Source organism: Ammospiza caudacuta, chromosome 5 (assembly GCF_027887145.1).
Source record: "Ammospiza caudacuta isolate bAmmCau1 chromosome 5, bAmmCau1.pri, whole genome shotgun sequence".
NCBI classification, from domain to species: Eukaryota; Metazoa; Chordata; class Aves; order Passeriformes; family Passerellidae; genus Ammospiza; species Ammospiza caudacuta.
This window is the reverse complement of record NC_080597.1, coordinates 28,914,604-28,928,483: the sequence shown is the minus strand read 5'-3', so window position 1 is coordinate 28,928,483 and position 13,880 is coordinate 28,914,604. Positions and strand designations below refer to the sequence as shown.

General features: G+C 40.4%; 1 protein-coding gene across 4 annotated transcripts in view; it reads right to left on the bottom strand.

The window, feature by feature from the left end:
* Positions 1-95: 95 nt before the first annotated feature.
* TNRC6B (trinucleotide repeat containing adaptor 6B) overlaps positions 96-13,880 on the bottom strand; it is a 134,208-nt gene continuing 120,423 nt past the window's right edge. For all 4 annotated transcript variants that reach the window (XM_058804452.1, XM_058804453.1, XM_058804454.1 and 1 more), the window contains one exon: positions 96-13,684. In XM_058804452.1, coding sequence (XP_058660435.1) covers positions 13,294-13,684 — 391 coding nt within the window. In that variant the 3' untranslated portion in view covers positions 96-13,293. The remainder of the gene's footprint in view (positions 13,685-13,880) is intronic.

Genomic DNA, 13,880 nt, shown 5'->3' with positions numbered 1-13,880 from the left:
CGCCCGGCGCCCCCCCGCGCCCGGAGGCCAAGGCGGCCTCAGGGACCCCGACACGGCCGCGGGACACAAAACGTGCACAAAACACGAGCTTTAAATGCTTAGCAGCCAAACACATTTATTAGTATTTTTTTCTTTTTTTCCAGGAACCCAAAAATAGTTTGTAGTTATAATGTAAGCAACTGAGTTGCACATAATACAATCATATCTTTCAAAAAACAAACAAACAAACAAAAAAACAAACAAAAAAAAAACCAAAACGAAGAAAACAAAAAACCAAAAAAGCTGTTTAAAAGCCCAAAAAAAACCTTCAGAAAACTTATATATAAGTATTACACCATCTCTCAGTTTCAATGAAATGACGACGACTTAATTCTTTATTACTCTTAACTTGTCACACTCCAATAAAACGTCACCCTTTTGTTTGTTTTTTTCTTTTTTTTCCTTTTTTTTTTTTTCTAAATCCAGCATGAGAAATACAGTACCTGCTATGGCAAAAATACACATAAAATGCAACATTTCAGCTTATTTGTACATTAGTAGAGTTTAAACATTTTATTGGTTTTTTTTTCTTTTTAAGTGAACCAGTGATCTTAAGTACCACTATACTAAAAGTAAAATAAAAATATAGAAAAGGAGGAAAAGGGGGCAGCCAGCCTTACAAGAGCACCTTCTAAAGTGCTGAGTTTCTGTGTCCATGGAAAACCCTTCGGAAGTTCAAACATTTCTGAGAACATGGGATGGAAATTAAGATGAAACCTGGATATGCAAGTCATTGCGTCATCTCCTCTACATTCTCCCCATTCGTCCTGTAATTTTCCTTACTGCACACTATAGAAAGAGGGGAGAAACCAGAACTAGGTAAGAGTTTAGTAAAGGAAGCCATTTCAAGTATAAGAAAAAAAATAAACACTTACAGGTAACTTGCAAATAGCATCAATATACACAGCCACTATTTTACTATTACAATGTCTGCTTCAGGGGACAGTGTTTCAGGCAAGAGGACTTAAGCTGTACCTTCCTGTTACCTATTTATGTGCAAAGTAGAAAAGCTGCCTTTTCTAATCCAGCCATATTGGACACCAATGATTTTCTATTCAGCCACCTCATCCCTCCATTCCATAAGGAGAGAAAAAGGGGGCATTATTTTACCAAGACTAGATGAAATGAATCTGTTTCTCCATTCCTCTTCTGGACACACCTTTCTCCTATTACTTGTTTGCAACGAAGAGAAACTTGCCCAACTCCCGATGCCCACCAGTAGCCAGTTTCCTGAACAGGTAGAAGGCATTTACCTTTGTAAACATAATCCCTTATGTTTGTGGAACTCAAAGCAGCATTTCACACCTCCAGCCGAGCAGTGGAGATGAAAATAGATCAGAACGCTCCCCTGTCACTGCTTTTCCTCCTCTCCTTTCCTCTTCCGCACCCAGGAAGATTACATTTGGTTATTTTTGTTAGAAGGTGGGTGTTTTTTTGGTTCTTTGAGGACAATACTTAGCATTTAGTTTAAAGTAAACATTACAGAATTACCATACTCAGATTTATACTGCTGTTTGTTCTGCTTTCTAGATGAGAAAGAAAAAGCACTATGCATCAGATGTTCTGCAGGCTTTAGAGCAGATGTGGCAGAAAAACAAGATACCTCTGCGTGTAAATGCCACAGTGCACTTGCATCACTTCAGCTTCTTTCTCTGCAGAATCACTGTACACACTTCACCTTGATTACTGGCAGAGATGGAGAGGGTGGCGTAGGGCAACAGTGGAGAGATGTTCCTAAGGCCATGGGGAGCAAGGCAGGACAGAGAGGACCAGGGAGTGTCAGACAGAAGGGTTTCAGGTACAGAAACCATGTTCTTGATATTTCAAACGCCAAATTCCAAGAGGCATGGGCTCATATGCACATCCCTGAGATGCACATCCAGAAAGAAGAAACAGGGACCAAGTGATTGAGAGGGGAGAAAGTAGCAGAGGTTCCCTGACAACTGTGAGATTTACCCAATGAAGACCTCATCCCCCACCACCCTCCCAGAGACATTTTGGGAGAGTTGTAAGGCATATACACAAGCAGCATCTACTATCATTCACTCTGTTCCTACGTTCTATTGGCAGGTGATGGCTTCTGTATGTTGTGGACAAGAAGAAGAGACACTGCATTTGAAGTGTGACTGGTAACACACTGAAATTAACTCGGGGAAGGACATAGGAAGCTACTCTGCCCTTCATCCCTGGAGCAGCAGCATAAAGTGGCCAGGTTCTTCATCTTACAGTCCCCACTCCGGAACTACACACCACCACCTCCCATTCCTGATGGCAGGAAAAGATGCGTCTACTTCAAAGATGACACTACCAAAACTGCCATATAATGGCAGGGAGAAGTACACCAACTTTTTCTGATTTGGTGGTCTGGTGAAAGAAGCAGCAAGCTCAAAGTACTTCAATGTTGAAGCTTACCCAAAAGTACTGGAGACATGTGACCTGTAGCAACACTGGCATAACTATATAAAGAAGAGAAGATGGAAACAAGTGTAAAGACTGAAGAGTATGAGTAACTGAATCTCTATCAACTTCTATCATTTAGGATCTGAGTGTCTAATGGATTGAATAATTAAAAAAATCAAAAAGGTTATCTCCCTCCACACAAGCAAACAATGTAAAAAGAACTAGCGATCTTGCTGTGAAAACCTCATAATACTTCTATCATGCTTTTTTCTTTAAAGCACTTGATAAACATTACTAGTTGATCCTCACAAAACCCCTGTGAGGTAGGTAAGTATTATTAACAACCCCGCTTTACAGATGAAAAAACAAAGGCAAAGTAGTTAAATGACTTGCCCAAGGCAAGGAAAGAGTAATGGCCAATATTAAAATTCAGGAGTTTCAGGCTTCCCAAACCTGTGCTCAAAACCACTAGTTCAAACATCTTTTTACAAAGGAGATAACGGATGGAAATAAAAGCCCATCAAGTTTAGAAGAAAAACGAAGATTTAAAAGGTTACATCAAAAGGGAAAATGTACCACGAGGTATTTTTGTGAATGAGTTTAAGCTTCTGATTTTTTTTGTTTTCTTTTTTTTAAAAGGCATTCTGACAGAGTGGAACCCTGATAAGATCACATCTGCAAGGCAGGTACAGATGTGAGAGTGATCATCAAGTCTATTACTTATTACAGTACTGTGAATGTCAACAAAAATAAAATTGCTGCATGAAAACACTGAATACAGGCAGGATAATATCTCAGTTTATGATATTACACCTAAGATAATGCCAGTACCATGGTTCACCATGGATAAAGGAAAAAGTCAAGTCAAAAGGTCCCTATTATAATGATGGAGAGAGCAGTGAGATCTATATTTTTTTCTGAGGAGACTCTTCCTGGAAGCTCAGCAAGCTTCAAGGAATGCACATAATTCACAATGATTACATTTTGGAGATGTGAGGAAGTAAATCCTTTTTAATGACCATTATGATACTACCTTATAATAAAAACAGGGTATTTCCTTTCAAATAGAGGGAACATATCAGTCTACTTTCCCTAAAATTTCACATACTGTCACCATTAGCACTAAGTCACTGGCAGCAACGCCAGACAACAAAACAACAGTAGCTGCTGCCATTGAAAATACACAGTCCTCATAGCTGGGCTTTGATCAGCACTAGAAAGAAAGTATTGTCTCCACCATCCTGCCCACAGCTGCTCTGTCACTGTATGAAGAGTACCAGAAACAGCAGCAAAGAAAATGTTAGGGATAAGGAAGTGTGGATACCAAGGACTAGCCATATTCCAACTCTCCTGGAAGAGCACAAGGACTGCTGAAATGGAAAACGAGTAGTAAATAAAAAAAAACCCAGTGCCTGTGGCAGTGAGTTTCCTGAGCTTAACAAGGGCCAGAGCACAGGAGGTGGTAGATAATCCCCAGGTAGACCTGGTGTCCCATTCACCCTTTACGCCCTGGGTTAACACTGTGCGGCTGAATTCACCCTGTGCAAGGCTGAGAGCTGATTTTGTTTTGCAGCCAAAATTGGTTATTCAAATCTCTTCCCAGTTAGCAATTGGCCAGCCTCTGACAAAAAAAAGGTTGTTATCAATTCCTTCTTAATTCAAAGTTATCACTTCCCCACTTCCCCAAACTATAATGGATATGCCATGGACACAGAAACTCCTGAACAGTTTAGCAAAGTATCTTTGTCCCCTGCACCCCCTTTGCAGAATGCATAGTTTACAATTCACTTACAAAATAAAGAAGCAATGCTGACCACATATGGGACCTTTTTTTTTTTTTGAAAAAAGAACAAACAACCTCTTCTTAAGTTCAGTATCAAAATTCACATTTGCATAATAATACATTTCAAGGCCATTAGAGAGGAATGAGAGCGAAGCAAAGAAAACTGCAGAGTCTCTCCTCTCTTTGTCTTCCTGAATAGAGCTGAGGGATCCCACTGGAGTTTCTTTTCAGGGTGGGAATTACAAAGCGCTACAACAACAGCTCTTGATCTTGTACACCTCATGTTTTGGGTGGGACGAAGAGGTGAATTATTAGGAAAAAAAAACAAATGGAAGGAGACACTGCAGATTCCCATGTTTAGCTACAAACAGCTTTGAAGAAACAAAAAATTACTTCAGATTTTTTTCCTTTTAAACACTTCTACCTTACCATTTCAAAAACTTCTTTTTTTTCTTCTTGTGTAATACCCTGTTCATTTAAATGGCAACGTTAAGTGTGCTGGAAGTTGAAGGGTTGAAAAAAAATTCCTGTTTCACTTATCAGGACACGGGCAGAGAGGGTAAAAGTGTGCCTGCACCCACTATTTAACAGAAGCTACAAAACATCATCTTCTCTACATGTATAAATTTGTCTCAAACATCACTGTGTTCAAATTCTCCAGTGCTTACAAAAAAACAAAGCCACACACATTCACACTCATGCACACAAACATAAAGAGAAGCCACATAATACATATACAAACTCAACCTGCAACGCAGACTAGCCTAAAACTATCAACAGCTTCTGTGTGCATCACATGACATCCCTTCACACCCCCCCAATCTCTACCACATATGAATACGTATTGTGCAGTGTAGAGACCAGCCAATGATGCTGCTTGTCAAAAGGGACCAGTGGGCTGCAATCTCAATGTCTGACCTCTTGAAAGAATAAACTGACCCTTGTCTCCCCTCCAGCCCAAGCGGTCTCCTCAATTAGACAGTCACTATACTCACAAAGGCACATTCATAAATACCACATTTAACTTACTGCTTGTAAAAACATAGGAGGAAACGTTAAGCGCTTATACCCCGACCCATTCCTACTGACCCAGCAAGAAGTATCACAATAACCTATCACTTGGTGAGACCTTACTCCACCTTTAGAAGGTACATATTAAAGAAGTCTTCAAACACCTCTTTTAAATTTTTTTGCATAAATGAATGCTTTTTTTGTTTGTTTTTGGCTTACATATTTTGGAATACAGCACACTCACTATAAAGCTCTGTTGTAAGGCTACCCCCTAAAGTAAGGCTGTTCTACCTTGGCTTGCATTTTCACTTCATTTTGCTTCTTTTCCACGTCCCCAAAACAAAACAAAAAAACCCACACAGCGCCTTATATAGAAAGGGTAAGCCAGATCTGGCAGGGAGAGGGAGGGGGAAGAAAGCACATAATATCATAACCATGTCACTAAAATAGCTATCCTAACAAGCTGTGCAACCTCAACAAAAATTGATGAAGAAAATGATTACTTATGGTTGGTTGTGTTTCATCTGAAACAGGAGGAGCTTCCACCTTCTCTCAATTAATAAACACAAACAATAAAAAATGAGGAAGTTAGTTCTGTGACGGTAACAACACACATTAACAGCCAAAAAGAGGCATTTAGTGCTCAAGGAAACACTGCTCGCCGAACATGGCCTCCTCGTACTGCGCACTCCAGTCTCTTCCCCTCTGCCCATCACAGTCAAGAATGTTTGCTGCTAAAATACTTCAATACTTAACGCTGGCTGGCACAGTGCATTCTTCCCTTTTTTTTGTTCTTTTTCCCTGGAGTGCTCTCTATTACTTTACAGAAAGGCTGTCAGAATCAAGTAAAAAAACTCCCTTTCTCATTACAAAGTTTACAGGAATCCTAACACTGCTGAATGTCACCAGTCCAACTATCACACAAACAGGGCAAAAATGGCTCTTTTGCAGAGGGCACTTGATTTGCTAGAAGCTTGCTAGGACTCTGGGAGACTTCTAGAGAAAAGCTTTCCTGCATAGCTTGATGAAAAGCAACGCGCAGGCAAACTGTTGATGCAAACAGATGTTGTCTGCTGCGCGCTACAGATGAAACTGCATCTATTGTAGCCTGACAAGTTTTAAAAGTAGGCTCCAACCCATCAGGAGCTGTGGCGCTTTCTGTAGCACAGATGAAACCTTAAATCACTTTTCATACAAGGATCAGCAGCTACAGTTACTACATCACAAAGTTTAAGGTCACGTAACACCACAAAATAGAGCACTATAATTTTAAACAGGACCCTGACTCAATTTTGACAGCAATGTAGACAGACCCTTAAAGTCTACTGTAGGCAAAGCTCTGCTTGGTGAGTCACCACAAAATGGACCTGTTTCCTATTATCTACTGCAAGGGAACTTTGGTAAAATTCAGCAACACTGGTATTTACAGTGATGGGACACTTATGCAGAACGTTGTGAAGGACATGGACTAGGCACGGCTGCTAAAAATCTCCAGTATGGCTCCTGTCATTTAGTCCAACCAACAGGTCTACTACAGCCTAACAGTTGCTTTGTGGTTTAGGTTTGGATGTGAATTCAGGACAACAGGGAGTACCAACTCTGTCTACATTGGGAAACTTCACATATTTCTCCCCACTACTGTTACCATCCTTCTGCCACAGGTGGAAGTCTAGTACTGGAGATAAAGGGGAAGAAAGTTCGTGTTTTAGATATCTGTGTTTTGATCACAGTGGGAATGACCATATGATCTAACAGTATCAGTTCCTAAAACTGCAAAGCAGTGGCAAATAAACAACAGAACTGAAATGACATTGTGTGCAAAATAAGTTTAGACAAACCAACGGATTCTGTGTATGCTGCTTCAGATTCAGGACCAAAGTTGCACATCAACAGCATTTGTTTATTGGTTTTTTTTAAATTAATTTCAATGTAGTTGTCTTGGTATTACTTTCCTGCCCATAAACCATGCATGCATATTTACAATTAAGAAAGCTGCTTCCGTTAAGGGAACTTCACATCTTTAGAAAAAAACCCCTACCTTCTACTCAATCAGGACTATTACCCTGAGATGTTAGCCAGCCTCCACAAAACCAGCATTTCAATCCATTTGAGAACCTAGACACTAAGGTCACATGATTTACAGTGAAGGCATTATATGCAACACACACTGGAAACACAACAGGTCCTCATCTGCTATGTTAACCCTGATCCAGCTCATTTCATTGACCAGGCTTTTCAAATTTGGGTACCTCAGATACACAAACAGTGCTCCTCTTAAAAGTCAATAGGAAAACAATATGCACAAACAAAATAAGAAACTTAAGAGCTACATCTTAATAATGAAGCAAAAAACGCAACCTAATCAAAATTTCCCCCCAAAAAACTACAGTACTATTTGGATGCACTATTAGGACACAGTGGAAGATGTGGCAGCATTTTTAAGAAGAAAAAAATAGGGCAAAAGTTCTAAGGAATAAATGCTTAGAAATTTCATGGTAAAAAGAAAAAGAGGCCAACTTAATATAAACTTTTAATTGTTATTTAATTTTTAAGATGGTTATCCCACCCAGTTTTTTGAAAACAACCTGTTTATATTGCAGAGGCAAGAACATACTTGGCTTAACATTCTTACTCATTACAAAAGCCACTTAATGTGAAGCACAATTAAAAAAAAATATGTAAGAAAAACCTGACACCTTATGATTGTAAAAAAACCCCAAACCAACAAAAACCCCACTCTCAAGACTGCTAGGCAAATGTCCAGGTAGAAACGTAAAAACACTGGAAAAAGATGGCAAGTATTCCAAAGCAAATGTCAGAAGTCTAAACACAGGTTTCTGAGCTGTACCACACTTCGTTTTGCTTACTAGATTCTGTTGTCACTGCTAAGACAAAATCCTCAATTAGAGCAAAGAATTACCAAACAGATTAAAAGCTCCCAGCTTGATAGACACCGCAAGGTAGGGTAAGCAAAGTGGCAGGATTTTTATCTGGAAAGAGATGCCCTTAGTCTATTCCAAGCTGTGCTTTCCCCAGCCTCTTCTCCCTACCTTGCCAATATGCTTAAACAAGATGCTGCCAATGACTCCATCCTGGGAACAGTTTTGTAAAAGCCCAGAAATACCCTAACATCAACTCCTGCTGACTTTTCACTATTAGGAGCTCAAATGGCAGCAGAATTTTTACAACATTAAGCAACGGGTGTCCCCAGCAGTTGAGTCTGGTTAGCACAGTTCTCAGACACCACCTGCAATGGTTGAGAGCGCCCTGACTAAGCCACGCAGATCTGTCAACTGTAGCTGGAATATAGATTAATGTTACTTTGACCATGTAGGGAAACTGTCACTGAGGAGACAGTCACTAACACTTACAGGATGCACATTCAGGAAATGAGGAGCAGACTGCTGTACTACAATAGGTTTGGACCCAGCAGACTGCTGAAACTTACTGACTGTCAACCCTTCAGCAGTCAGTCACAATCCACTTCCAAGTGAATGTCAAGTCTGTCAGCCTTTTTGACTAAATGCTATGGTTTCCTCTCTTTTAGGACACTGCTGATTTGATAAAACACAGCTTCTGGCAAAGCACTCAAATTCTCTCATTAAAAAAAACCAATAAAATAAAATAAAATAAAATAAAATAGAATCCTAAACTTTCTAAGTAAACCCTCCTTCTACTGGCCCACAACAGGATTTTTGAAGCACATTATTATTACTACTGATGCATTATTTTCAATAGACTCACATGCACACGCAGCACAACATGAAAACACTGGGCAGCTGCTATGAGAAAGACAGAATTTGGCATCTGATTTCTTTTATTAACAACAACAACTTAACTACTATTAAGTAACTCATTGCACGACTTGCTCACACGGGCATGCTCTTCTTCCCTTAAGAATGGGCACATCTATTTCCATGAAGTGGCTACACTGCCTCACCTTGCCTCGTCTTCCCTCCCCTCCCCTACTGTAGGGCATGTGGGTGCATGTAACAAGGCACTAGCGCGGTTTTTGTGGTTTGATCCAAGCCGTTTCAGGCCGAGTAAGCCCCTGACCCCTAGAGCTGGGAGGCAGAAGTTGGCCATCCCAACACCGAACTTTTAAGTTCAAGACTGTAAGCCCTGACAGCCAGCAGCAACAGGTTGAACAGAGGAGTTTAACAGCTATTTCCCTCATATAAAAAGAAACAAAGACTGGGAGGTGGGGTGGGTGAAGAAAAGCAAGCAGCAAATCTCCAAGTGGGGAATAAACTGACCGAGTAGCTGAAAACAGGGAAGTTGATTTCCAATGTACATTTTTGTGGAGTTTTTCCATATTCTTTTTTTTCTGTACTGAAAAAGGCAGGTTAATAGAACTACTTCATTACTGAGTAATCCGTCAGCACTGGTTTACTTTAGCACTGCTCAGAAGTGGTTCAAAGAAGCACCATTGTGTATTTCCTGCTAGTCGTCCTAACTGAGGATTCTTTCAGTTAAACTCTACTGCCTTTTAATAAGGTTTATACTTTCACTCTGCTTCAAAAAGGTGCTTGGAAGAATATTTTTATTTAGTTTTCAATCGAGAGGGGATAGTAGGTTTCCATTCACACACTTCTCTTCTCCATGCAACTGCACACGTCTGCATGAGTAATAAAGCACAATAAATGATAACCCTTCTCCCACAAATTGTTTAAGATTGCAATGAATTCCTGTTGCTGATATTGAGAAGCTTTCTTAATGTATCTTAATTTAGAAAGTCTTTAAAATTCTTGATCCCTCGCTTGACAGTAACATTTGGAGATTTTTTCTTTTTTTCTTTTTCTTTTTATTTTTTTTTTTAGCATTTTTATTTTAAAGTAAAAACTTTCAAACATTTTGAAGATTCAGGAACTTGTAAAAGTTTATCAACAAGAAACAGCCATCTATCTAGGATAAGGTTAAATAAACCATCTTCAAAAAACTGGCTTCCTACCCTAGAATTCCTGAGAATGCTTGCAAATTTAAAGCAGGAAAATAAAATGTTAAAATAAAAACAAAAACACTGTTAAATGCTCCCAGAGTTAGTCTTCATCTAAAATATATATATGCACTTTTTGGTCTTTTTTTTTTTTTTTTTTGTACATTTTAATTTTTTTCCCTTTAAGCTTACAATGGAAGAACAATTTAGCTTTTCTTTTTAAATATTTCAAATCCCTCATTATGTCTTGTAAACAAGAGGGGCTCTAGCACCCGGCTTTCACCGTAGTATCGCAATGAAGTCAACTAGCCCAAAGTGCAGGAAAAGGGACCTTAGGGCAGGTTGGGAGAGAGAAGTGAGGGTGGAACACAGCAATGAACCAGCATGTATAGCAGACCATGTGACAGAACAGATACTGGCTTGCTCAGGCCAAAGGTGCTTCACTAGGAAGTACTGCTGGCATGGGACTTTTAAGAACCTGCTCTGCATGTCTGAGCGTGCTTGGTCTTTGAGCAGAAACAAAGCTGTACAGATGCCTGAACACAAGGGTTACTAGCCAGCTAGCAGGAACTGAAAGAGAGCATTTTGTTTCTTTGTGCATGGTGTGATAGATGGAGGAGACATGATAGGAAAGTATTTTCCAAAGGGGCTAGAGTATGCTGCATACTCCAGTTTACTAAACAAATACAAAGCTACTCATACTTTTTTATCACATAACGCTTTGCATACAAATCTACAGGCATGTGTATATGCAGCATTTCCCTCAGTCAGTCTTCACTGTGACATTGGGGCTTACATAGAAAGGGCAAATAAAATTAAACAGCCATGTAATTCCCTAGCCCTTCCCTCCCACCCCCAGCACACAGGCATACACACACACACGCGCGCGCACCAACCTCCCCCCATGACTTGCATCTGGTTTTGCTTCTGCCCACCAAACCCATGAGTTAAATGCATTAGACATGGTCACATCCTTCAATGAAAAGGCTGAAGAAACAGACTCCCCTATCTGCCCCCCTCGGCTAGGTGATAAAGCACTGCTCCCTCTGAGGGCTGGAATGGACAGGTATGTGCTGGTACAGAAGGTCGGCACTTTGTCAGACAGTGTAACAGCTGGACAATGCTGCATGGAAGTCCTAGCACTTATGGAAAAAGTACCGGCATCTCTCTTCCCTCTTCCCCCGGCCCCATCCCCACAAAAAGCTTCTTGCTTTGTGTCAGGGGATGTTCCTTCAAGTCTGCTACAACTCTTTTCACAACAACAGGTCTTAAAAGTTTTGTTCCCAGCGCACACATGCACGCACACACTGGCTATCACTGTGGATTATAGGTCACCCCTATCCTGCCCAGAGTATTACTACACTGATGCTAAAAAAACCCCAAACCTTTCCTTAAATACAGAAATTAAAAAGCAACAGTACAGAAAAAAGTAAAAACAAAAAACAAAAAGGTGCAATACTTCTTTAAAAAAAAAAAGTCTTTGCTAGTTATATACCTCCCTAAGCAAAACCACATACACAGGAAAAAACACAACACAGAGAAACAAAAGGAAACCTTTGAAGTACACACTGGTTTAAGAACATTCGTAAGTAAACGTTTCTGTCAGTGATGGTCTGGCGCTGTAATGACACCAAGGCCTGGCACAGGTAACGCTCACCATGAAGGACGCAGGAAGGAGTGGGCTGCATGTGCTTTCAGGAGATGAGGCAGGCTGGCTGGCACTTTGCTGACACCATTTAGCTTTTTGTCAGTTTTAATAGAAGCAGTAAATCAACTAAAAGGCTAATTTGGTTGGGCTGGATTTTCAAGCTTTTGATGGATTCCTCCAGAATGAGTACAGGTGCTTATTTAAGTTTGGGGGAGAAAAGAAACACTCTTTTTTAAAAGGTACTGAAGCTTGCAAGAGACAGAAAAAGAACATTTGTCTATATGCACAAAAAATGGCAATGTCTTCTTTCCTCCTCTTTTCCCCTTGTCGGAAGAAATAAATGGCTTGCATTACATAACAAACACTCTAGGGTTCATTCAGTACAAAAACCCCACATGCAGACATAAATAAAGATACTGTTTACTCAAAGACAACATTGTTTCCCCTCTCACCAAATCCTCTGGATATGGCAGTGTTCTGCTCTACCACAGGGTTAGAACAAGGGCTAGGAAGCAACTATCCACTCTGTATGATCTGCAGATTTGAGATAGCACCCTGCTAAACGAATTTAAAAAAACCTACTGACAAATTTTAATCCAGCCCAACTGGATTCCGCTTCAGCCACAGGGACTCCACCATGCCTGTCTTGCTTTCAGAATCAAGACATGCAGATGGCCAGCCAGCCCGTAGACCATCAGCAATGCAGCGTTTCAAGATTATATATATAGAGAAAAAAATGCACACACACAAACATGTGCACACGCACTCACACAGAAACAAGCACACGTGGGCAGTTACATGTGCCAGAACACACTGGTACTTATCAACCAGCCAATCACAAAGTGTTGGTTTTTTTGTTTTGTTTGTTTTTTCTGTTTTGTTTTTTTTTTTTTTTTTTGTGGGTTTTTAATTTTTAAATTTTTTTCTAGGTTTTTTTTTGTCTTTATTTTTGTTTTTAAAGTGAGGCTCCGTCAAGTCTTTCCCTCCCTCCCTTATTCTTTTGAACCCCTCCCCAACCCCAACCCAACATGGTAGACCTAAGGACGGAAACACACCCAGTGCAAACAAAGTTAAAAAGCTATTTTTTCAGTATATATGTTTCTTAGCAACAACTTCCGTATAACATGAAAAAGTGAAAAACTAGAAACTAATTTTTTTAATTTTTTCTGTTTAAATTTAAATGGTATGTGTACTTGCTTCACATTGTCTTTCTAAGTTGGCGTTCACGATTCAAGTATTTCAAGAGTGATATGTTCTCTTTTTGGATTCATATTCCAAACGAAAAAACTGAAGTTATATAAGGGAGGCAGCTATGTGCTCAGACAGTCTGTCAATGACCCACCTTTTTTTCTTTCTCCGTTTTCTTTTTTCCTTTTATAAATGTATTTATTGCAAGTTGAAAAAAACGAAAAAGGTCAAGTTAGTGCTGCTGCTGTTCCAAAAAAGGTCACGAGGTCAGAGTTGAAAGTTCTAAGTTCAGACTGAATCCGACCCTCCTCCCAGAAGGTCTCCAGGTAGTAAGGGAGCAGGGCTGCCCATTCGGTGTGGATCCTCTACACTCGGGACCCCCCACAAGCTTGAAGAATAGTTTGGGGGCCCCCACAATGAAGCGCCAGTGAGATCACCCCCACTGCTGCCGCCGCCGCCACCACTGCTCCACTGCCCAAGCCCTGTTGACCCACCAAAGAGATTCAAAGCAGGTCCAACTGGATCTGTCTGGTTCTGTCCTGTCTCCAGGGATTGCCAGCCCGCTGCGGGTGCACTCGGGGTTGCTGCAGGTGTAGGGGGCTGAGCTTGTGCCAAAAAGCGACTAACCTCTTCATCTGTGGCAAACTCAGCCAGGATGGTAGTGTTTCCCAACACACACCTACAGGGCAAGGAACACATAAGAAACAAAATAGTTAGAGCCAAAAGAGCAAGGGATTCAGACAGCACAGGAACAACACTAATAGGTGTCCAAACGAAAGGAGGCATCAGCTACATTGCTACAATGGAGCAGACATGGAAAACTTTAGCTGTTTTTGACAGTGAAATTCACTCAAAACAAAAGAACTTCCATTTTA